This window comes from Hippocampus guttulatus, chromosome 21, assembly GCF_054856545.1.
Source record: "Hippocampus guttulatus isolate MCC_2025c chromosome 21, RoL_Hgut_1.0, whole genome shotgun sequence".
Lineage (NCBI taxonomy): Eukaryota > Metazoa > Chordata > Actinopteri > Syngnathiformes > Syngnathidae > Hippocampus > Hippocampus guttulatus.
Window position 1 is genome coordinate 11,415,453 of NC_141281.1, and position 23,736 is coordinate 11,439,188.

Sequence of the window (23,736 nt, forward strand, 5' to 3'; positions counted from 1 at the left end):
GCTTCTGGAGTCGAGGGATCCGAAATACCGGACGACGTCAAATTGATCGGCTTTGCTCAGCTCACCATCAGCTAAGCTGATGTTTCCGACCACGAGACCGTGACTTGCCTAAAAGATGTGAATTTTTTTTGGGGGGGGGGGGGGGGCGGGCATATTTAAATATTCATAGAGATTTAGAATTTGTTTTTCTACGGCTGGAAAGAAAACCAGAACTGCCAAAGAAACCCACCGTTCAATGGGCGACTTTTTTGAATGAGCCCGAAGTACGACGGGTTCATGAATCACTCAAAAAAAAAAAAACGGCGCCGAAAAAAAAATGTTTACAGTGTACTTGTTCGCTGTCTGCGACGATGTTCAACCGCTGTCCGGATTCTTTGGGTTTTGCTTTCCTCCGATAGTTGGATGCATTTGCACAATCTCAACTAACACGCTTTGAACGTTTAACAATGACTTGTGTTTAGCAAAACTACTGGATGCACTTTGTTAATGTTTTTTTTGCTATCGTGTATGGTTTCAGTTAACGTCGAGCTCTGGAGAACCACAAAAAACGTCATACGGCACTCACGCTTAAATGGAAGACGAGTATATATTTCAGAACTCGTTTTTTGTACATTTGCGGTCCAGCGTGTTACTTTTGTGCAGTTTTTGAATCCTTGAGCTTGCATCCCAAAATCAAACAGTTGCGGAAGACTGACGCATCACCCCCCCCCAAAAAAATAATCAAGCAGCGACGTACATATCTCTCGTTTGCCTTAATAGTCCCAATCTAGCGATAAAAGTGATTATCGGAAATAACCCTCGACAGCACCGACGTAGGAAGTGGAACGATGCTAACGATGGTGTCCATGTCAACGTATAACATATATTTTTGGTCTTACAAAATTGGCCCATGTTATCATATACTTATTTGTGATTTCATGCTAAACGCTGCCATAAATCGGAACCGCCAGAAAACCAAACAAATTTGGAGAACGCATAGTAGATGCTAATCTTGGCGCCTTTGCCTCAATAATGACGTTGCGGGAATTCTTGCGTCAATTCACGATATCAACATAAGCGCGCGTCTTACCATAAAACTTTTTTTCGTTTGTTTTTACGTGAAGTCAACATCGATCGATTTCCAATTGAACGCCGAAAAAGACAAAATGACAATAACAAAGTCAAACAACTGAAACCACACATTTTTCAAAGTTTCTTAACCGGCCAAGTTTTTGTCGAGTCATTCACAAATGGGGGGGAAAAAAACAACAACAATTTAAGTGCATTTTTGTGTGTGCGTGTACATAGAGAAACACAAGTACTTGATTTAGCTCGTAGTATGTAAATAATGACATTATTATTTGTTGTTGTTTTTTGTTTTTGTTTTCAAACGGGATGTTTCACGCTTGGCCTTGTTTTTGTCCCAGCCCATTTTGGGAGGCTTTGAAGGAAGACGACAAGACATCGGTTACTGACAATTCACCGATTGAAGTCTACTTTGGGAACTTTCTGCCTTTTGTAAGCAAAGGAAGAAAAAAAAAATGTCACGATGTGTATTTTTTACCACCTTAAACGGCCCCCCCCCCCCCACCGACGTGTTTTCAATACAGTTGAGTGGTTCGCTGTTTACGAAGTTTTTTGAACGGGAACGTGCAAAAGGGTGCAATAACTAAGTCAGCCGTCTTTCGATTTAAAAAAATGACCAATCGTCACGTTTCTCCTAGCACCAAAGTTCCGACACATAAATGCCAGCGCTAACATTTGGCGGACAAGATTCTCAACCCGTCTCAGTAGCTTTTGCCTGTTAGGCAAATACGATTCTTCAGCCAATAACTTGTTTTTGGCGATATTATTATGACAATAATCACTACTTTGTTTCAGGAGTTCCAAGCATGTTTCTTTTCAAGTCTTTTTCGTCAGTAATGAAGAAAACACATAAGACCGAGCTTGTTTTGCCTCCTCGTGACAGGGGGGATGGATGGCTTGTCGCCATTTACGCTCATAGAAAAAAATCGGACAAAATATTCAGCATTCTCTTATAATTTATAATTGTACTGTTTTGCAATAACGATTAAAGGTAGACTGTTTTATTGCATTCTTTTCTGAGCAGTCCTTATTTCTAATCTAATAAACAGTAGTTACGTTTATATATCTGTATCGTATTTATTGCTAGCTTTTTATACAGAACATCCTCTAATTTTTGTCATCCATTTTTAGAAAGAGTTCCTTTTTTTGTCAAGCAAAAGCATTGGATGCATATGAAAAAATATGTTGCGCTTAAATTAAATGATAAATTCAAATGATACAAGCCAGTCGAATGCCTGAAATGGCAACATTAAGACGAGCAAAAAAAAAAAGAAGGCAAAATCAAGTAAAAGAAAATATCGCAAAGGCCACGGTCAATTATTCTACAAAGTTTGCAATTCCTACCCATTTTCACAGCTTTTCGTTCCGTACGGCGGCTGCGTCCTCCGAAGACCGCATGACATCTCTTGGGCCCCGCAATTCGACCGCCTCTCCAAAAACGTGCCGGTCCCATGCGACACGTGTCTCCAACGTGACTTTGTCGCCCAGCCAAACTTTTATCATATTTTGCATTATGTGTTTGCTGTGGCGGCTCATAAAAAAAAAAAAAAACAACTGATTGTGTTTAACCATTAACATGGAGCATTATAACACAAGCCACCGACTCGACGTTGCATCACAATTTTTTTTCCCCCCCGACACCATGAGTACCTTCACGCGCATCCTCAAGGAGATCGGCGAGTTCGGCTTGTTCCAGAAGCGCCTGGTGGCGGCCTTGTGCATCCCCAACATCTTCGTCGCCTTCGACATCATCAGCCAGGTTTTTGTCGGTGTCAACTACCCAAACTACTGCAACACCGACTGGATCCTGGATCGGGTGGATGCCAACCTGACCCCGGAGAGGCAGAAGGAGCTCACCATCCCCGTAAATCCGGATGGAAGCTTCCAGAGCTGCCTCATGTTCACGCCGGTCGACTCCGACTTGGAAGCCATCGAGCTGTACGGCCTGAACGAGACCACGAGCTGCCTCAATGGCTCCGAATTTGAGGTGCCGCCTGGGACCTCCAGCATTGGGACAGAGGTGAGATGGAAATGGTCGCCACGGTACCGGTGGGCGAACCTCACCATTTATTGTTGGCTCCCAATTACCTATCGCAGAGAAGAGCAAATAATCAAAATGGTCAGAAAATATGATTTTGGCCTCATCTTGTGGGCTACACCTGATTGGATTTTTTGATTTGAACATAAAAAATATACAGTAATAATTTGACAGAAAGTAAGGCAAGTAAAATAGTAAAAAGGAAAGAGAAATCAGTCTTCATTCAACACAGTTATTATGTTCAAGGGAGTAGGAAGAAGTAAAAAAACGTATCTAGTCCTACCCCGTGTTATGTGTTTATATCTCGCGCATCATTTTTATATCAATCAGAAAAGAAAGACAGTAAGAAGAAAGAAGTCTCCATTCGGGCTCATGCTTTACCCGTAACCGTGATATTTTTACCACTTTTGGTTTGTATCGGGATTTTGTATATACACACCCTGGCACTCTTGTGTCAATTTTCTCTTGTATTCATAATGAATATCGCCATACCTTTAACTATTTATCAACTTAGTTCTGATTTATCATTATATTTAATGTTTAGAATTGATCACTTTAACTCTGATTGGCGTAGGTTGTTTGTACTATTTTTTTGAATTTGTTTTTGATCTCGGCAAGCGAATTACTCATTTTCAGGTCCCTTTCGAAATCCACCTGCGCCATAATGATGCTTTCTATGAAGCATAGCACGCGTGTGAGGTGGACAAGCGCTCCCCCTCAGACTTGGTTTCGTGAAAAATGACCGGATTATTTTTTTTGGGTTGTCATTCTCGTTCCCTCTTTGTCAATCAGTTCAATCTGGTGTGCGACAGAAGCATGATGATCGAGGTGTCCCAGTCAGTTCACATGATGGGACTTCTCATCGGCGCTCTCGCGCTGGGCGCAACGGCTGACAGGTCCACCGTTTCCTCAACTATATCCACCGACCGCAGCAAGATTCTCGTTTGGATTTGCTCAAAAGAAATCCAATCTTTTTTTGCAGGTTTGGCCGCCGCTTCGTGCTGTTGCTCGGGCATCAGCTTCTTTTCTTGGCGGGCGTCGGCGCCGCATTCTCTCCCAACGTGTACGTTTATATCGTGCTCAAATTCATGTGCGGATTCTCCCTGTCGGGACTCATTGGCAACGGATTCGTGATTGGTGAGCGCTACGACCCAACACCCACAATACTGAACAAATCTATTTGACCCTTGATCTCATTTAAGTGAGTTCACAAGATTTGAAAGGAACCGGCTCCCCTTACCGCTGTTCTGTCCTTGTATGACCACTAACAGCTTTTGTGAGGCAAATGAAATGGCTCGGGCATCCGATTAGGATACCTCCCGAAGGCTTACCTGGTGCAGTATTCGGGGCACGTCCCATTCAGATAAGATTCCGGGGGCGACCCAGAAAAGACTCTCTATCGCGGCTGGCAAGAGAACATCCTGGAATCCTCCCGGAAGAGCTGGACGAAGTGGCTCGGGAGGTGGAAGTCCGTACCCCAGCAAGCTGACCCTGGATAAGCTTTGGAGAAAAGGATGCAAGATCGATTGTACACAAGTTGTCGTGTGAAATAGTGTTGCTGTGGCGATTCAACTGACATCCCGGCGACCTACCGGCATGAATGAAGGTTCTCTTCTCGCGCTTCCCTGAAGGTGGCGAGTGGTGCGAGTCATCCAAGTTTGCCTTCTGCACCGTCATCAATCACAGTTTTTATCCCATCGGTCTCGCCGCGTTGGCCGGTCTCGCCTATTTAATCCACGATTGGAGGATCCTCCAACTGACTCTCTACGGCCCTCTTCTTATTGTCCCGCCCGTATTATTCTGGTCGGTACCACCACCCGATACCGAGACTCACGTCCATATCATGCCGGTTTCAAATAAATAGCAAATTACCCGCATTTCCACTGACCAGGCTCCTGCCGGAATCGGCTCGCTGGCTCATGACTCAGGGGAAGAAGGAGCAGGCTATGAAGGAGGTGCGCAGAGCGGCAAAAGTCAACGGGAGGGAAGTGTCGCAAGCTCTACTGGACAGGGTGAACTGATGGAGCCTCATTGCTGTTGGGAGCGATCGCCTGCCTGTGCCTCTTCTTCGTGCCAAAAGGTGACATCAACATGCAACAATTTTTCGAGACGCATGAAACATTCCATACAGGCTGTATGTCGCATGTGGTACTGGGATATATTTTCATGTACAAGTGATTGATCAGACAGATTATCACTATCCGATTAAAAAAAAAAAAAATCAGCTTCGAATTTTAGCAGTTTTATTTAAAGAAAACTGAAAATTTGATGAGACATGCTTTAATTGGTATCTCATTAATTTAAAAAAAACAGTGGGGGGGGCAATTTTGTATGCTCATTGGTTCTGAGAAATTGAAATAGGTGTACCCTATGCATTATACTGCCCCCTGGCGGCCAATGTACACACAACAAAACAAGCAACATTCTACCGTAATCGGAGGCTGAAAATAGATGCGCGCGCACAAACATAAATAAGTATAAAAGGAACGCCACCCATTTCTTCACAAAGACAGAATGCATCCTCGTTTCAGAGCTTCCTGCTGTCTAGCTGTTTTTGGGAAATTCTCATCCAGCGTTTCCTTTGGCATCCTGTTCGTTTATACAGCGGAGCTGTACCCCACCACGCTAAGGTAAGGTCAATTTGAAATACTTGCAGTTCGAGGATTTTTGGGCAATTCTTTCCATCGATCAAGCTATATAGTACACACCAAATTACAAATGCCATTCTTTTTTTCTCTGTTCTATGAAGATAAACAAATATTCAAGGATGACGGATCAGAAAACCGTATCCCCCTGTCAGTCATTTTTATATATTTTTTCTAAGTGTTGGGGACTCAAGAATACATTATTTTATTCATTATATATCTATCTATTACATTTTGGAGTTATCGGAATCTTGTTCTGACGCACATCAGAATTAGCGCAGGCCTCAAACAAATCGATATCAATTGCGACCTAGCATCAACCGTGATTATAGTAATGACGCCAAAAGACATTCTCATATCAGATGTAAAAACATGACGAACAAAAATTCCCCAAAACCCAAATCCACAGTACGTCATGCTTGCCGTTTGCGTGCGGGCAGGCAGAGTGGCATGGGTGTCAACACCATGTGGTGCCGGCTGGGAGGCATCCTGGCCCCCCTTCTAAAACTCCTGAGCGCGCACCACCACAGCCTCCCCGTGCTAGTGTACGGCATGGTGGCAGTTAGTGCGGTGGGCCCGTGTCTGCTGCTGCCAGAGACCCTCAACACTGAACTCCAGGACCACGCCCAGCTACAGTAAGGCCTTTTGGGGGGAGAAAAACAGTTGATTGATGAAGACATTTTCATCCGTTTTTATTTATTTTTTTAACTTGTAGGAAACCCGAGATGGGAAAGACGAATGACGAATGGGAAAAGCAAGAGAAAAGCCGCGGCAAAAGCACCGCATTGTAGTTACGACTTGGTTACCATGGGGAAATTGGCTCATACTCGCAGAGCACCTCACGTTTCCGATCATTTTTGAACTTTTGATCGGTGTTCTCCCTACATTTTTTTTTGTGGGTCTTATGTTTGTTGCACGGAATCCCCCGCTATATTGCTAGATGTTTTTTGATACACTTTTTTTTTTAACCATTTGGAAATAACACAAGGTCCGAGTCATCAAGACATGTCCCAGCTGTTTCAACAGTTGACTATACACAGTACGCTTATCGGATTTGTGCGCTTATCGTATTTTATAATATTCACGATATTGTACTTGATTTTGAAGTTTGTGTCTGAATTCAAATCGATCCGTCATGACCGTCATTTCTCGAGAATAACACTCACTGGTGTATAGAAGACATTTCTCGCGTTCATACATTTATTTTTGGGGGTCAAGACAAGTTCTCTTACCTTGCTAACAGTTTCCGACGTCACCGCTCGCCACTTCCTGTTGCGTGACGAAGCCTCTCGCACGATGTCCCAAAAATAAACCAAAAGAAAGAACGTTAAGTCCAATACAAATTCTCTCGTCTCCTAAATGTTTCTGGAAAGGTGCACACATTTAGCCCTTTATTTATTTTGACTGGTCGCATGCTACGCAAAGGAAGTTGCGTACACATTTTAACCCTTTAATCTGACGACATGATAAAATGTCCACCGGAGTAACCGCTGTCCCTGAAAGGGTTCATTTTCACTTTGGATGTGGCTGGCACTCCTGCGATATCAGTCAATTGTCGACGAGATGTCAAAAAGTAAATATTTTCCCCGATGCATCCCCACTGTCGGACTACCCGAAATGGAAGTTAGCCGGGAAAACACTTTGTTTTTTTGCAAGATTGGAATTAAGAAAGCCTTACGATATTTAATTAACACACCAAAAATTCAATTCCGTCTTTTTACGGCATTGTAGGGGAATCCAAATGTGACGGGAGAGCGAACACTGCCAGACCTCTTGTGCTTGCGTCGATCGGTTGCAAGTCACGTGATGATGACGTCACAGTTTGGCAAGTTGATCTCTTAGCTCCAAACGGGCGATGGTGGACAAGTGCACCTCATCGGGTCCATCGGCGATTCGCAGCGTTCTTGCATAAGAATACCTGGTGGGGGTGGGGGGGGGGGGGGCTTTATTGTATGACCATGTCTGACAAGGAAGCATATGACACCAATTTTCAAAATGTCTGATTGATGTTATTGTTTGTTCTTAACTCCTCAAAAGCACTTGGGTAGATGCATTTTGGACAAAAAAAGTGCGAAATAAATCGTTGTTAGATGCTCACATCTGCGCCAGAGGGAAGTCTCCAGAAACGCCGGCACCTCCGAAGACTTGGATGGCACAGTCCACCACTTTGCACGCCATCCTGGCCGCTGCCACCTTGATCAGCGCAATCTGCGCGGATGAAGTAATAATATAGGAAAAGCACATTCAAAAAATAGGCTAGGTTAATAAATTAGTAGGGGCAGTCAATTGTTTATCATGACACTTTTTTCCTTTTCTGTGGCAGTTATATCACACAAAAAGCCCAAGAAAAAGCAAAAAAAAAAAAAAAAGAAAAAGCTGAGCGTCAGACAATTTCACCTGCTTGCGAGCGGCGCGGCTGCCGAGCATATCGAGCGCGTGGGCTGCGCCGAGCGTGAGCAGGCGGGTTTGCTCAATCGTGAGTCGGCACTCTGCCACCCAGTGAGCGACCACCTCCTACACACACACACACGTCACAGCGTGAGCTGTCCATTTAGGTGTCGACAAGCGGCTTTTCAAGGGAACGTGGCCTACGTGTTGGTAGAGCTTTTTGCCAAAGGCTTCCCTGGAGGCGGCACGCCGGCAGAGCAGTTCCAGCGCCATCTCGGCCAGGCCCACGGCTCTCATGCAGTGATGCAGCCGGCCCGGACCCAGACGGCCCTGAGCGATCTCAAAGCCTCGGCCTTCGCCTACCAACAAGGGACACGGCGGTTAGAGAGGAGGAACCCGCACGCAATTGGCTGCGACAAATATTTGAGGACTCTGAACATAAATGTTTGGGGGTTGCTCAAACCACTTCCTGCTGCCACCCACCGAGAAGGATGTTGGAGGCAGGGACACGCACGTTTTCGAAGTGCACTTCGAAGTGGCCGCCGTGGATGGCGTCTGGGGAGGGGGGGGGGGGGGGGGACATGGCAAATTTTGGTTGGCATAAATTCCACAGTGCACATTTCATTCAGAACATTACGTAATGTGATCCAATACAATAAGTCTTTTTTTTTTTTTAATAAAAAATGTAAGATATTCTCTTGACTGCTAAAAATTTTGTGCTTTAAAAAAAAAAAAAAAGTACATTACAATCAGTGCGCCGGGAATTTTGACTTTGCGCATGACTCCAGTTGGCAGGTGTTCGAAACCTTCAGCTCAACAGGCACTGATGACAGAAAGGCCATTGGAAGAGGAAAATATTGTGCATGACAAAATATTTTTGTCAGACTTTTTTCCCCATCATTCGTAAAAGTAACCTTTACTTTTTTTTTTGTACTTAACTCATTCACTCCCAAAGACGTTTTCAAACGTCTTTTCAGACTTGGTCTAGATTTGGCTGGTACTGAATGAGTTAAGTATAATCACGAAGTGGATAAAAAAAAAAAAAAGTCTTGAGATGTCTATTTACATGCCGTTACATAATGTGACCTATAAGCTGTACAAGCGCAGGTGTGCCTCGTCCAGACACGGTGGCGGTCATACCGTCTTGTCCAAACACGGTGAGGGGCCTGATCAATTTGACGCCCGCCGTATCCATTGGCACCAGGATCATGCTGTGTCTGGCGTGTCTGCAAGTGTTCAAACAGAAAATACTTTCAATCCCGGCGTTTTGTGGTTGCGCGACCGTTTAAGGAGGCGCTGATTATTTGACTCTATATGCTGGGCGTGGTTTTCTCGGCAATGAGCTCTCGCCGCCGAGAAACCAAACAAACAGCATAATGACTTTGATGTATGGCGGCGCGAGGCCAAAGTTCACATGCTGAAGTCTCAAAGACATGTTGAGCGGCAGGTTGGAACAGGAAACGGGGAGAATAAAAACAAAACAACTCAAAAAATAAGTTCATTCGTGGCCACTATTCGGCGCACTGTCAAGTTGTGTGTTTTCTCATTCATTTCTTGCACCCCTATTGGTAAAGTATGTGTTACGCCATTGGTCAAATCATTTGTTTGATTCAAAGTTTTATGAGAATTAAGTCATCCGAAGGGGGGAGGGGGGAAACGTTTAAGTCAAAATTTTACAGGAATTCAGATGTACACTCTAAAAACTGTTGGGTCAAAAAAACAAAACAACAGCAATAAAAAATGGAGTCAAAAACAAAACCAACCAATCTTTTTGGGGTTATTTCTCTAAACCAAAAGGTTGGGTCAAATGAATAACCCACAAAACCACACCACAAAAATTGGCTTACTCTGCACAAAATTGCAACCCCGGCAACCTTGCCCCCAAAATTGGCTTCTTAAAAAAACATAAGACAAACAATTGGTTTGGTTACGCAAGAGTTCCGTGGCATTCGTTTGCAATTGTGTGTGTGTGTGTGTGTGTGTGTGGCAGGCCTAAACCGGAGTGAACTGAACTTTGAGGAGGCGACGCTGACCTGCTTCTGGCATCCTCGGGGGCGCTCCTACACATCACAATGGCCACTTTGCATCGAGGATGCCCTGCGCCTAAAAGGACCACACACACACACACACACACTTTAGTTTTTTTCCACCTTTGGAAACCCATCACGATGTGACCCTTATGTGTGCGTGCGCGCGCTCACAAATGTGGCCCCCAGCTGGAAAGTCCAGCCGAGCAATGACGGATGGATGCTCGACCACATGCTGATTTACATTTCCCGAAATGTTCACACAGAGTGGTCGGAGGTCCGCTTTGACGTCGACGTGCGGCTACTTGGTCTCAGAAGTCATCCGCAAAGTCACGGCGACAAAAAAAAAACAAAAAAAAAAAACAGTCTTCCTGTTTTGATTTCCATCAGACGGGACCCCTGAGGGCAGGGTGACATATGGACGCCAGACATGTCTGCCGGCACGATGCGACGTGCTCGGGCTTTCATACGCAAATTGAAGTGCTAATACTGTACACTCGAGCATAGTTTGGAGTCTTTCGCATTGAGCGTGGTATTCCGGGGCTGCACTTTGGACAGCCCGAGGCACGCCAGGATCCCCCGTGACACAAGACGGAACGACGGAGACAAAAGCCGTCAGGTCCGAACGTGCCCCGGTCTGCACTGGAATGTGACAACAATCTTCCCCGAGTCGATTTTTGTTGACACGCTCCTTTTTCCCCCCCCCATCTGTTGGACGTCTTCCCCATTTTGTCGATTTCCGTTGCTAAACGTCCCCTGATTTTCCTTTCGCCGGCCGGGAACGTTGTGCTGTGTAAAATGAAAAAATTAGCGTTCCGCTTTGTCCCCTGCCACCCAACTTTAGACGAATACCGCTGAAAGACACAGCAAGCAAAAAAAAATTAAAATAAAAAGTAACGGACTGTGCTGAGGGTTGTTTTCAGAACACTTTGTTACAGTTTGGCATTCAGATATTGCAAGACTGAGGTTTGAGCAGAGCATACGGGCGACCTTTTGTACGAGTATCAGCGCCGCACTGAAAAGAAAAATGGGGGGGATTAAGGTTGTGATAACGTGCAATTAATAGATTTATTTCATGAGAAATAAATCTAAATAAGAGACAAGAGACGATGAGGATCCAAAAACAAAAAAAAAAAGTTGGACTGCTGTGGAAAAATAGTTCCAGTTTTGTGAGTGTAAAAGGTCACGATTGACGGACCAAGAATATGTCGATTCCAAGAAAAAGGGTTGCATTTTTGAAGTCGCAATAATACAAGAGAAAAATTCTACGATGTGGCAAATGGAGGAGAAAGGTCTGACAAGAATAAAAGTTATCATTATGAGGAAAAAAAGGTGGACTTAAGCAGTAACACTGACTGAGAACAGTTGCAACGAGTTGACATAATACCAAGAAATTGTTGCAATACACAAAAACAGAGTTTAAAAGATGACAAGAATGTACACTATTATTAACATTACGAAAAAATGCTCACTTAAGGAGGCATCGAAATAAGACAAAGATATTATTTGTGCAAAAAAAAGTGACTTTTTAAACAAGAAAAAAAATTTGAATCAGGTCAATATAGTCACGTAAACTTTGTTGAATACTCCTCATTTTATAAAAGTGAGAACTTATCCAAATTTAACCCTTTCATGCACAAATAAAGATAACCGGTCACCTGATAACCTGCCCACTGTAGTAACCGCTGTTCCCAAAAGGGTTCAAGTGCTACAAGATAAATACTCAATCGCATTTTTATGAGAATAACATCAAAATATAATGGAGGGGGAGGGGGGGTGGTCACTGTTTGTACAAGGTAACGCAACACAAACGTGGCCACTTTTGGCAGACTCATTCATCACAACTTGTCAGGCGTTGGCCTTCTAGATGCGCGTCGACTTACGAGCAAAAACAAAAAAAACTTCTCAGGAAGCTAAGCTGAAGCAGAATTGAGAGCGCGCGCACACACACACACACACACACACACACACACAGTGAATGGAGGGGCGTGCTCCAGCAGTTGGAGGGAGGAGGTGGCGTGTGCGGTTATTTTCCCCCCCTCTCAGGCAACTTGCCTCCACAGACACAAAACACGCGTTGATGTTTGTGTGAACGTTGGACATTTGATTAGCCGGCGATAGACAAAAGAAAGAAGAAGAAGAAGAAAAAAAAAACAGGAGGTAAGAACTTTTGATTTTTTTTTGTTTGTTTTTGTTCACCTTGAAGTTGGAATGAAGGTCATATGTCAAGGGAGGTGTTTCGTGGTTAGGTTGCAGCTTATTCTTTGCCTTCCCGTGAGGCTATTGAAATAGAATTGTTGTTTTCCTCGTCCAGAGTTTAATGATAAGTCAAGGTCCTTTTTTTTTTAGAACCCAATCGTGATAACGATCATTTCCTGAACTGTGACATTTTCATATTGGTTGATTTTACATATATATATATATATAATATTTTTTCGGGGTATCCATCAGAGTCTCAAACTGCAGTGCGTCCTACAGAAAGCCCTTTCCATTATTTTATCCATGTAGCAAAATGGGGCAAAGTTACCAAAAAAATAAATTAATTTAAAAAATGGTGGAACCTGCAACCGCATTAATTAATGAGCATGAAACGACTTGATTAGGCTCTTGTACCCCATCAGAATCTGCAACCGTACCTAAAACGGCGACGGGCAATTTCAATATTTTCTTGCGCATTCCTTCAACAAAAATCCTTTTAAATCAGTCATCTTAAGCTCGTGTTTCCAAGCGGTCTTCTGGCTGTGTTTACCAAAACAAATCACTTCATCCAGCCTTGAATATGCAGCCGGTGACAGCAGGGAAAATACTTGACATGTTTCGGAATGTTCCAATCGTTCCCTTCATTGCAAAACAAAACCTGGGCCTCGAAAGCATTAAATCGCCGTCTTCGTGGGATCGTCGTGTTTTGCGGTTGGTCGTTCTGATGCGTTTCCCAGGCTGGGCTTAAACGCCGGTCGTCATTGTGAGGAAAGACGAGGAACAGTTCGAAACGGCGACGGATGCTCAGCGATGCGCGCTGTTGGAGCCCACGCGGGCTTCTGAGGATTACAAGCATTAGGGAAGCCATGCAGGAGAGATTCATGCGAAAGCCTTCCCGGTTCAATTCTTCATCTCCCCCCCCCCCCGCTCACACAGCAAAACATGGAGGATTACTATTACCACGACGACGAGGACGGCAGGCACAACGACAGCTACGACTACAGCTACGACCACTCCGTGTGCGACAAAGAGGCGGTGCGCTCCTTCGCCGGCGTCTTCCTCCCGGTCATCTATTCGCTGGCCCTGGTGGTGGGCTTGGCGGGCAACACCCTGGTGGTGGCGGTGTACGCGTCGCGCTCGCGCCTGCGCACCCTGAGCGACGTTTGCATCCTGAACCTGGCGGCGTCGGACCTGCTGCTGCTGGTCACCTTGCCCTTCTGGGCGGCCGACGCCGCGCACGGTTGGAGGTTGGGCCCGGCCGCCTGCAAGCTCACCTCCTTCCTCTACGGCGCCAACTTCAGCTGCGGCATGCTGCTCCTGGCGTGCATCAGCGTGGACCGCTACCGCGCGGTGGCTCGCAGGAGCGGCAGGGGCCCCCGGGCGCGCCGGCAGTGGATCCTGGTGTGCTCGGCGTTGTGGGGCGTGGCCATCTTCCTGGGGCTGCCTGAACTCATCTTCTCGACGGTGAAGCATTCCCATCACAGGACGTACTGCACCGCCGTGTACCCGGCCGGCATGGGACGCCCCGCCAAGGCTGCTCTGGAGCTGCTGGAAATCATCCTTCGGTTTGCGCTCCCTTTCCTGGTCACGGTGGCGTGCTACTGCTCGGTAGGCCGGGCCCTGTCCCGAGCACCCGGTCTGCGCGGAGACAAAAAATGGCGGGCCCTGCGCGTCCTGTTGGCGGTGGTGGCCGTCTTCTTGCTCACGCAGCTTCCCTACAACGTGGTGAAGCTTTGCCGAGCGCTGGACGTCATCTACGTGCTGGTGACCGACTGCGGGGTCAGCAAGGGCCTGGACCACGCCTTGCAGGTGACCGAGAGCCTGGCGCTGACCCACGCCTGCATCAACCCGCTCCTCTACGCCTTCATCGGGTCCTCCTTCAAGGGACACGTCCTCAAAACCGCAAAGCGTCTCGGGCAGCGACTCGGGAGTCGTCCCAGACAAGAGGACGGCGAGCCGGCGGTGGAGATCGCGCTCAACGCGCGCAATCAGAACCAGTCGCAGTCGGGTTCGGAGGAACCGGATACCAGCACCTTCAGCATGTAAAGGCGCAACTAATTTGCCAACAATTCAGCTTTTTTTTTTTTTAGACCTGAGAAAGGATAAATACTATTTTGGTTCGAGATAGCTGGAAGAGTGCGTTAAAGTTTTAAGACCAAGTAGTCTTAGCAAAAACAGTAAAACCCAGTCGAACAAAGCCCCGGGGTATTTGCGGGGTTCGGGACCGAGCCATCGGTAGGGCGTGGCAGAAAGAGCACACGACTACGTGAAAAGGTGACTCGTGAACTTCTGATAAGCGGGCGTACACTGTACACACAAAGCCATTTTTAACTTATTCACTCCCAAAGACGTTTTTAAACGTCTTTTCAGACTTGGTCTTGAATTGGCTGGTACTGAATGAGTTCATATCTTAACCGATTTGGACGGTGGGGGGGGGGGGGGGGGAATCGTGTGCTTGTGCATGATCAACACAGCACTCACACAAAAAACTGTTGCAGTTCCGAGACTGACCACTATGGGACCGCATGTTATACAGTACATACACACACACACCTGCTTTTTTATGCTTGCGGCTCACTTTTTATTCCGAAGACAATTGACTTGCGTCTGCCTCAGCTTGGGACGCTTATTTACGATTTCAACAAGAAGCGAGGTCGTCAACTTCTGTCTCTTGTTCAACATTTAGACGAGGATTCTCATACATCAAGTGTTTGCAGGCACAGGCTAACCGTTGCACTTGGTCTTTATTGTATGTTTTGTTGATTGAATTAAAAAGACTAATATGTTGCTCTCGTGTCAATTTTTCCGACGAGGGACCATAATCGGTCCTCCAATGGTCGTCATAGTAACACTTGCGAGACCCAAAAGGATATTATTGGGAAATTCTGCTTCTCCCCCCGCCCCCCAAGTTTGAATTTCAGTTCCAGGCATTTTGGCCGCATAGAATGAAAATAGCTTAAATATGCCAGAGACGACGATATTGAATATATTATTTTAAATTAGTCCGGAGGATCAATCTTTAATCACGGCAAGCTCTGGTGGGTTCAATAACGTGGCTAATTTATAAGAGCATACATTTTTTCTTCCCTTTTCAACGGCAATTCATTCCAAATAGAAAAACAACACCAACAAAAAAAAAAAAGCAAGCTGGAGTCTGCTCCCGCCTTAACGGAATTCGACAGATTATCATTCTTTCCATCGCCGGTACCTGTTAGTCATCCTCTTTCCACCGCGCTGGCTAAACTCAAAGGGTACACCGCAACCATTTGGAAGGGATCGCCGTGTCCTGCGTGCTGTTTTACAGGGAGACAATGGAAAGAAAACTGCTGCGTCATAATCAGGGATGCCATTGGAGAAACGCAATCCAAAGCCCGGGAGAGGACACTTTGGGAGGGGGGGAAACACCCTTGCGACGAAACTCGGTTATTGTCAACAAATGTCTACTTTTGTTTATTGTGGAACTGTAGCGACGCAGAGATGTTATGACTCCCTGGAGAATGATGATATCAACTGCTAGAAGGGCCATTTACGATATAAAAGAGCAGTCGAGCAAATGTTTATCATAGAATAGTTTCCTCCCTATTACTGCTTTAGAGGCACGACATCGCAGGATTGTTTCAAACGTTCCCAAGCGAGAGATTTGTTGGACAGTGGACTTCACGAAAGCTCACACCCTCTCTCAGTCGAACAGGGGCAAGGGGGGGGGGGGGGTGGTGCAAAAGCCAAACAAACAAAGAGATTCTTGGATTGACATCAGGGGCGTCGGTCAGTAGATGATCATTTGGACGAGCACGATCAACATCTCCGACATGCATGCGAGCTTTGGGTGTTAGCGCTTGTCACAAAATTGGCCTCGCCAGTTGGAAGCCCCTCAGAGCACGCGGGATGCGAGATACGGTAGAAGCTCCGAGGTCGATATTATCGCAAAGCAGTTTGACATCACGCAGGAGAGCGGAATGATCAGTTCCAGATTCAAAATGTCACCACGGCAAATCCTTGAAATGCAGAAGGCAGTATGTACAACAACAATCAAAAATGTTTTAAACAATTAAAACACTCAACCTGAAGTGTAAAGATGATGTCCTTAAAAACGGGAGTCAAGTCAAACATTCCCTTTGCAATAATATAGCCCCCACTATATTCCGATTCATATTGTTTGCGGAATGAGAGTGGAGAAGACTAATTCACCCTTGTGGCTGTTTTATGCTACAACGGGAGTGGAAATGTTTTGGGTTTTTTTTTTTTGAAAAATGAGACTGGTCTATCATCAAATACTGTACAACAAAAGAAATTGAGACAGTGAAACCAGAGAAAAGCTCAACTTGGTGGAGCCCTCCCGGCGACGATGTCTCGTCTCACAACGCGCGATAAAATGCAAGATGAGACGGCTCAGTCCGTTGAGGAGAAAAACAACAGGGCTGCTCTCATTACAAAAACGACTTTCAGCCTAATGCCGACTTCTATTTATAAGAGTTCATTCATCAATCATTTGTATTCTTATTATTATTTTTCTTCACGGCTGGTCCATCAAAATGTTTTGAAATGAAACTGGTTAATTGCGACCTCCCCGCCCCCCCCCCCCAAAAAAAACCTAAATGTCAATGACGCCGTCAGTTAAAAGATTTCCATCACATGACAACTTCAGCTGCTGAACTCTGACAAACATACACACATCATAGGCCCTTGGCAGCACCCCAAAAAAATTGACATATTTGCACACACAAACACACACACAGTCCGTGACTGTCCCAAAACGACAAATTTTTCAAGCTGCTAAAAATAGAAAATCTTTTTTCGGTCCAAGAGTGCCGGAAAACCTTCCACAGTCACACAGCAGAGGGGCCCCAACCAGACCCATAAACATCTTAATATTTAAAGAGCACTTTGCTCAATCCAATTCAAACACGTCCAATAAACAAAATATGTTGACTCGGCCAAGCTGAGTCACAGCTCCGCTCAAGTGAGCACGCATGTCATCGGTCTCGGAAAACAACGCATCCAGCATTGCCATCGCGTGCGGCGTCACGTTCGATGACTCATGTAAATAAAGACAAAGAAGGGCACAACTCACCGCTGCTCCACCACTTCTTTCCGTTGATGATAAACTGGTCCTCCTCTCGGTGGAGGCTGCAGGCCATGTTGCTCGCGTCGCTGGACGCCACGTCGGGCTCTGGGGAACCACGACTCAGTTTGAGTTTCGAGTTAATGGACAAATTTGAACAATGCAGCGAAGGCAATTTTAAGGATAATTGAGGCCTTCATCCCAAAAAAAAAAACTAAACAAAAAACTTTTCTTCATTTTAAGGATAGTAAAGAAAGGTCCTTTCAGAGTGCTTTTGTAATAATATTGGAAGCTTAAAAACAGTGACTTTTTTTTTTCACTTTCATTGTGCGCTTTCTGGTTGTTTTGCAGCAAAAGAGACTCCTTACGGTCATTACACGTTGGCCTGACACCGTGTCCTTGAAAATCAGCTAAACATCCAGCAAAACGAGACACAGTAATGACGTGTATGGAAAAGCCCCGGGGGAGGTGGGGGTGTTCACGCCCGCTCTGATTAACTCGAGCCAGCGGCTGTTTTCACGCAGCGTAGCAACCGAATGGGACGGGAACACTGGGAGAAACGACTCGGGGAACGCTCGGCAGAGAACCGCCCCAAAGATTTTTAAGAAATAAAGCGCCGCCCAAAAGAGCATTCGCTTCTCCTGCCGACATGTGGCCCTCGGATCAACAAACGCGGCACTCGTCGGTCACGCCAAGGCGTCAAGTCACCTGTCATGCAGAAACACGAGCGCATCTCTCCTCTGAGCAGAGGCTCCAGCCACATCTTCTTTTGTTCCTCGCTGCCAAACGTGTGCAGCGCCTCCATGTTGCCCGTGTCTGGTGAGAGGGAAAGTCAAGCGTCGCATATTCAGAGCACACGTCCAAAGTGGCGGCCATTTTGAAATCAACGTGAAGTGAGCACTTCGAAGGCCTCTTAAACTCTTGTTACATCACGAGAAGAAATCATTGACACCGTCTGTGTCTTCACAAAGATGAATATCATGAATTATTCATCACCACATATAATTACGAGTAACTTGAGCACATTTATTATTTAAACATGGATATCGAACTGGGAGAGATGAAGAAGTGGCTCTCGGTTTCAAAAAGGTTGGTGACCGCGCTAAATTGTCACGGCGTGAATGGCTGTTTGTCGAAAGGGGTCGGCTTCGGTTCGTCGTGTCGACAAGTACTATATAAAATGGATGGATGGTTTGCTTTTGGACGAGCCCTGGAAATGAACCTTCAAATGACACACTTCCTGTGTCTTTTCAGTCCATTCATCCAAGTGGGACTCCGCATCCGCTTAAAGAAAACACATCAATCAGTTTTGGTGAATTTCCTGAGCCGCCGGTCGTGTCGATGGGGGTGTGAAAGCGTGCAGGATGTTTACCCGGCGCCTGGCAGTTAAAGACCTCCGGAGCAAAGAGGCAGCGTCCGGTCTCCTCGGCGATGTAAGCATAGTCCAGCTGAGTTAGGCCGCTGGCCGCCGGCAGGAAGAGGTTCCATAATCCTGCTTCTCGAGCTTTCACCTGACCACGCAAACGCATACGACGCTATTCCGCTGTGGTGCTCTGAAGTTGGACTTCAGAGAACCCAAAACGTTTAAGCCCCCTTCAGACTTACCTTTAGATGGTCTATTATTTGGGGGGTGTTCCATCTCAGGGGCGAGTGAGCGTATTTGACGTAGTACTCCGTGACTTCCTGCATATTCAAACATGCCATGAAACTCTTCTACTTTCTTTCCTTTCATCAACCACAAAAGAGAGACGGTGGTGGTGCCGGGCCAAAGGTGATGACTGGGCGCGTTGTATTATATGCGAAATCAATGGAGGGCTTGTTCTCTCGCCCGGAGAATCTGTGCTAATCGACGAACAAGGTCCAAAGGTCGAATGGGAAAAGAGGGGGCCCCAAACAATGGGCCGCTTGGTCTCGGCGCTGACCTTCTGCGCGGGAAGCACGTGTTGTCTCATGAAGTCCTTCACCTGCCGGAGCACCGCCCGGCCCTTGGCCGTCTGCAGAAAGAGCCCGGCTTCCCGCCGAGTCGCCGGAGGCCTGCGGCGAGGCCGGCTGCAAGGGCAGACGAGCGAGACGCAAGTCAGCCGTCGCAAGCGGAAGCGGCGGCAGCTGGATACGGAATTCCAAACATGCGATTCCAATCTTTCCTGGCAAAATCTTTCAGCGGCAAGTGGAACGAATCGGATTTCTTTAATACGCGACCGTACCGGACAATCATTTGCGGTGGTGTCAAGGGGAAACGTGTTCACACTTAAGTAAACCAGACACGGGAATAGAGCAATAACAAACCTCTGCGCCAGCTGCAGGGCGAGCACAGCCAAGGGCTCGACGCACTGGCCTAACTCGGCAGCATTTGGAGCGCTGGCGTTGCCCAGTAGGTGGCGTGCATGAACACCCTTGATGGAGAGGGAAAAAAACAAGAGCGAATGAGAGATATGACAGAATGGATGCAGGGACTTCATACAGATTTTGGAAACTTGGGACTTGTTAAATGTTTTGGTGCCCCTCACAACTGCCCCCGAGACTCATCCAGCGGTGAAAAAAAAAATTGTACATTTTACTTTTACATCCATATGTCATAAAATGTACAGAAATGTCTTGTCCCCATCCAGAAATCTTTGTAGAGTTATCTTTAAATTCACAAATTCAAAGTGAATGAATGAGAAACGCCACGCAGTCAGAGAATTCTTGACAATCTCAGACTCATTTATAACTCCACTAATACCTGAGCGATTCCTGCCATCTTGAACAAGGAGAGCGCCAAGTAGAAATTCAAGCTTGGCAAAGTGGACGGGATCCCACGGCAGCGTCTGTAAACGGAAATCAGGTCGTCCACTGTGGGAGTCCCTGCTCAAGGACGCACGCACGCACACACGCACACAAACATTTCATAAACTGGTCTATTGTTTTTATTTCGATATCGAGCTTTGTCTTAGTTCAGACCTTCTATTCCTTTCAAGCTACCCATAGAGCTCAGAATGTTGAGGCCTAAGGGCCAGTAGTGAGGCATGAGGAAATAGGCCAGGTCTGCCAGAGGCTGCCCAGTGGTAGACAGCTCCCAGTCCAGCACCGCCAACACACGAGCCTAAAGGGGCCACGACAACGCACGTCGCCCTGTAACAGTCTCATGAGAGAATGTGACAGTCGCGATAAGACGGCGCACTGTACCTCGGTCGGATGGAATACCAAGTTGTCCACTCGGAAATCTCCGTGGACCAGCGTGACTTCCTGATCGTCGGCGGGCAGATTGCTCATCAACCACACGGAAAGCTCATTCATGGCAGGGATGTCTCTGTGAGATGACGCCGTGTACTGTTTGGTCCATGTGGACACCTTGAAGAAAAGACATACCACAAATTTTATTCAAGAGGACATCATATTGTAAATTGACTTCTTTTGAATTGCTTGTATACAAACAAATTGGGTCTCTAAGAAAGGAAATATTGAGAACATTTTGAATGAATAGCCGAAAATCCTTGAATTACCTGTCTCCTACAGTATCCTATTCCTTTTCCATAACCATCCAGCTTGAGCGATGCCAGGTCCAGTGAATGCAGTTTGGCCAGAACTTCCACTGCTGCCACGTACAGAGCCGCCCTCTCTGCCGGGATCACTCCGGGCAGACGAAGGTCCCAAAATATGCGTCCCTGCTCAATTATCGCGTCCATTAGCTAATTTATTAGTTTACATTTCAGAAGTGCCGCATACCTTTTCAAACTCACCACAATGTGCTCCATCAGGTAGAACTCTGTTCCGATGACGTCGATGTCGGTACAGCGCAGGAGGGGCCGAGGCACAGGGAATCCAGCGGAATGCAAGGCCTTCTGAACACGATATTCCCTATCCACCTGAGAACAAAACCATTTACTATGAATGTAGATTTATCTTGATACTCTCTATTTCTGTTGAAACATTATTTTTAATTTGTCCCCCTGTACTATTCTAATTTCCCGAGACAGTAAATTTGGGGTTTTCTTTTTTTTTTTTTTTTTTGCAAACTGTAACCATCAACTTTTTTTAAAATTAAGGTTTAAAACGTTCACTCTGTATAATGATTGATGGATCCGTGTGTCAAATAGGTTTAACTGCATGACAAACATTTTTTTAAACTTTTCATGACAGGCTAACTCAGTTTTTTCGGTATGTAGGAACATGTCAACAAAGTTACAATGCTAAATTTATTTTCATTAAATGAAATGGAGGTCCAATGGTTTTGAAGTTTGAAAAGAATTAATGGCAGTCCTGCAGCACAAGTATTATTAGTCCTACAAACAATTTATGACATAGAGCGCAGTAACGTAAAGTATGTCGTGATTTTGTTCGTCAATTTCTACCTTGTGGGCACCTGGTAACAACGCACCAGGTGGCTTCTTCCTCAAAACATAACTTTTGGAGGGTGTCTGAATCAGGAAAGTTGGATTGGACTGCCCCGCACTGGAAAGGCGATTAGCATGTTAGCTCAAGAAAGTTGTCAACTTAATTGTGACCCAAACGACAAACTCACCTGTACTGTCTGACAACGAGCGTGTCCTCGTTTGACACGAACGACTTCGCAGACAGATACTCTTTAAGTCTATCCTCGTCGAATTGATGCTGCGGTCGTACCGCAGTCGTCCTTTCGCCCATGTTTTAGTCTTGAAATGATTAGAAAGTGGATTAATTATTTTCTAGAAGTTGCTAGTCAACAAGGTCGCTGGCTTGGTCGGGTTATTTGCTCCGCCGCACATTCGACTCAAACACACAAACGGGGGGGGGGGGGGGGGGGGGGGGGGGGTTTAACATTGTTTATACTCAAAGTAATAATAGAAGAATAATGTAGTTTTATTTACAACAAAATAAATACGTGTCATGTGTTGTGGCAAGTTATAATAGAAGAATAATGTAGTTTTATTTACAACAAAATAAATACGTGTCATGTGTTGTGGCAAGTTAGGCAGGATCTGTTTTGGTCACTGTATTTCCGCACGAACTTGATATGCTGTAACACACATCCTGACAGCTGATTGGACTTGTGAAGACGTGTACTTTACCGGGTCGATTGTTGTCATCTGGGTGTTACGTTATTACATGTATGTACATCCATTTTTTGGTTTTTAATTGTTAGCTTTTGGGAGCCCTTATGGCAACGATGGAGGAACTGAAGCTGCGCGTGAGGGAGTTGGAGAACGAACTGATCAAGTGTAAGCAAAAGCAATGCGCCACCGAGCAACTCTACCGACCCAAAATTAAAAAGATGAGCGCAGAAGTTGTGGATTCCAACCCTTATAGGTAATGTTTCATTTTTATACGAATTTTAAATGTGCTATGGAGGTGCCGCGCCCTTTGGGAGACTGGTGACTCATTCAAGCTTTTTTTTTTTTTTTTAACTCGTCCTTGCAGTCGTCTGATGGCTCTGAAGAGAATGGGTATCGTTGATAATTACGAGGTTAGCAATTGCTACCCTTGGACATCCCGTTCAAAATTCTGAACGTTTTGTTAAAATATTGTTGTCCAATGTGTGTGACAGAGCATCCGGACGTTCACTGTAGCCGTGGTGGGCGTCGGGGGAGTGGGCAGCGTGACGGCCGAAATGCTCACCAGGTGTGGCATCGGTAAGGTAATAATGCAGAGCTCTTTTCCTATCATGAGTTGATCAGATTATTAGGTATACCTGTATTGTGCAAAAAATATTTATTTTTATTATTTTAGGGGAAAGCTATGGGGAAACAACACATTTCTTCCAAATAAAATGGAAAAGAGTCACAGATGGTGTCTTGGTGGTACATTACGAATTGATGAAAACTTACTCATTCATTACTATTATCCATAAAACATGAGCTATCATAATCACATGTAACTTTTTCCTAGTTCAAAATATTAAACTTTTAGAGATAATATGGATAGGTTACAGTATCGATTTACACTAAAGAGTGACATTATTGATTCCACTATACTACATGGACACCAAAATAATTAAATATATTATATTAAGATAATCACAGTTCTCACCAAATGTAGATTTTCTAATGTATTCCAGTACTCTGTAGTTGGAGAGACTGTAGTTGCTCCACCTAGTCATTTTATTGATACAAGATAGTGCAGGCTTACCTAATGTTGTGTCCACATCTTCCCAGCTGCTGCTGTTCGACTACGACAAGGTGGAGCTGGCCAACATGAACCGACTCTTCTTCCAGCCTCACCAGGCCGGCCTCAGCAAGGTGGAGGCTGCTGAACACACACTCAGGTACCACATATTAATGGCATATTCAATAAAGTAATCATCACAATAAAAATTGCTGATGTTTTTTTTTTTGTTTACCTGTTCTTGACCACACC

At 45.5% G+C, this 23,736-nt stretch overlaps 5 protein-coding genes across 9 annotated transcripts in view; 4 read left to right on the forward strand and 1 right to left on the reverse strand.

The window, feature by feature from the left end:
- oxsr1b (oxidative stress responsive kinase 1b) overlaps positions 1-2,074 on the forward strand; it is a 36,357-nt gene extending 34,283 nt beyond the window's left edge. For all 3 annotated transcript variants that reach the window (XM_086101799.1, XM_086101800.1, XM_086101801.1), the window contains one exon: positions 1-2,074. In XM_086101799.1, coding sequence (XP_085957925.1) covers positions 1-75 — 75 coding nt within the window. In that variant the 3' untranslated portion in view covers positions 76-2,074.
- acad11 (acyl-CoA dehydrogenase family, member 11) lies at positions 2,004-23,614 on the reverse strand. Of its 3 annotated transcripts, XR_015098986.1 has the most exons (23): positions 21,926-22,167; positions 21,756-21,855; positions 21,144-21,269; positions 20,907-21,068; positions 20,590-20,754; positions 20,365-20,506; positions 20,147-20,268; positions 19,711-19,817; positions 19,347-19,473; positions 19,030-19,107; positions 18,797-18,935; positions 18,133-18,240; positions 17,434-17,532; positions 10,170-10,239; positions 9,277-9,362; positions 8,620-8,691; positions 8,341-8,495; positions 8,146-8,262; positions 7,847-7,956; positions 6,981-7,666; positions 4,696-6,390; positions 4,435-4,603; positions 2,004-3,153 (listed from the first exon to the last, which is right to left on the reverse strand). XR_015098986.1 is itself a non-coding variant. In XM_086101798.1 (20 exons), exons 1-20 carry the CDS (start codon positions 22,045-22,047, stop codon positions 7,564-7,566), a joined length of 2,310 nt encoding a protein of 769 aa, XP_085957924.1. In that variant the 5' UTR covers positions 22,048-22,167; the 3' UTR covers positions 5,368-7,563. The 3 variants fall into 3 exon arrangements, 1 of the variants encoding a protein (XP_085957924.1); XR_015098985.1 differs by lacking the exons at positions 2,004-3,153; positions 4,435-4,603 and adding an exon at positions 23,509-23,614 and having other exon boundaries at positions 5,368-6,390; positions 21,926-22,055; XM_086101798.1 differs by lacking the exons at positions 2,004-3,153; positions 4,435-4,603 and having other exon boundaries at positions 5,368-7,666.
- LOC147187179 (solute carrier family 22 member 13-like) lies at positions 2,642-6,387 on the forward strand. Its single transcript, XM_086102569.1, has 8 exons — positions 2,642-3,085; positions 3,896-3,999; positions 4,086-4,240; positions 4,735-4,906; positions 4,995-5,115; positions 5,235-5,251; positions 5,677-5,733; positions 6,189-6,387. Exons 1-8 carry the CDS (start codon positions 2,642-2,644, stop codon positions 6,385-6,387), a joined length of 1,269 nt encoding a protein of 422 aa, XP_085958695.1.
- Positions 12,155-14,801, forward strand: ackr4b (atypical chemokine receptor 4b). The gene is made up of 2 exons (XM_086101803.1): positions 12,155-12,323; positions 13,299-14,801. The coding sequence occupies exon 2, from the start codon at positions 13,305-13,307 to the stop codon at positions 14,406-14,408; it is 1,104 nt and encodes a 367-aa protein (XP_085957929.1). The 5' UTR covers positions 12,155-12,323; positions 13,299-13,304; the 3' UTR covers positions 14,409-14,801.
- Positions 22,400-23,736, forward strand: part of uba5 (ubiquitin-like modifier activating enzyme 5) — a 3,812-nt gene continuing 2,475 nt past the window's right edge. The window contains exons 1-4 of the mRNA XM_086101802.1: positions 22,400-22,689; positions 22,801-22,846; positions 22,928-23,017; positions 23,535-23,644. Coding sequence (XP_085957928.1) covers positions 22,541-22,689; positions 22,801-22,846; positions 22,928-23,017; positions 23,535-23,644 — 395 coding nt within the window. The 5' untranslated portion in view covers positions 22,400-22,540. The remainder of the gene's footprint in view (positions 22,690-22,800; positions 22,847-22,927; positions 23,018-23,534; positions 23,645-23,736) is intronic.

What these genes read in the sequence shown, in the direction of transcription:
- acad11 (XM_086101798.1), bottom strand. Translation starts at nt 22,047, where the DNA reads ATGGGCGAAAGGACGACTGCGGTACGACCGCAGCATCAATTCGACGAG. An exon ending in ACCTGATGGAGCACATTGTG is followed by an intron (nt 21,069 to 21,143) that starts GTGAGTTTGAAA and finishes ATAATTGAGCAG; the next exon opens with GGACGCATATTTTGGGACCT. An exon ending in CCCGAGGATGCCAGAAGCAG is followed by an intron (nt 9,363 to 10,169) that starts GTCAGCGTCGCC and finishes GAACACTTGCAG; the next exon opens with ACACGCCAGACACAGCATGA.
- ackr4b (XM_086101803.1), top strand. Translation starts at nt 13,305, where the DNA reads ATGGAGGATTACTATTACCACGACGACGAGGACGGCAGGCACAACGAC.
- LOC147187179 (XM_086102569.1), top strand. Translation starts at nt 2,642, where the DNA reads ATGGAGCATTATAACACAAGCCACCGACTCGACGTTGCATCACAATTT. An exon ending in CCTCCAGCATTGGGACAGAG is followed by an intron (nt 3,086 to 3,895) that starts GTGAGATGGAAA and finishes TTTGTCAATCAG; the next exon opens with TTCAATCTGGTGTGCGACAG. An exon ending in CTGTACCCCACCACGCTAAG is followed by an intron (nt 5,734 to 6,188) that starts GTAAGGTCAATT and finishes GCGTGCGGGCAG; the next exon opens with GCAGAGTGGCATGGGTGTCA.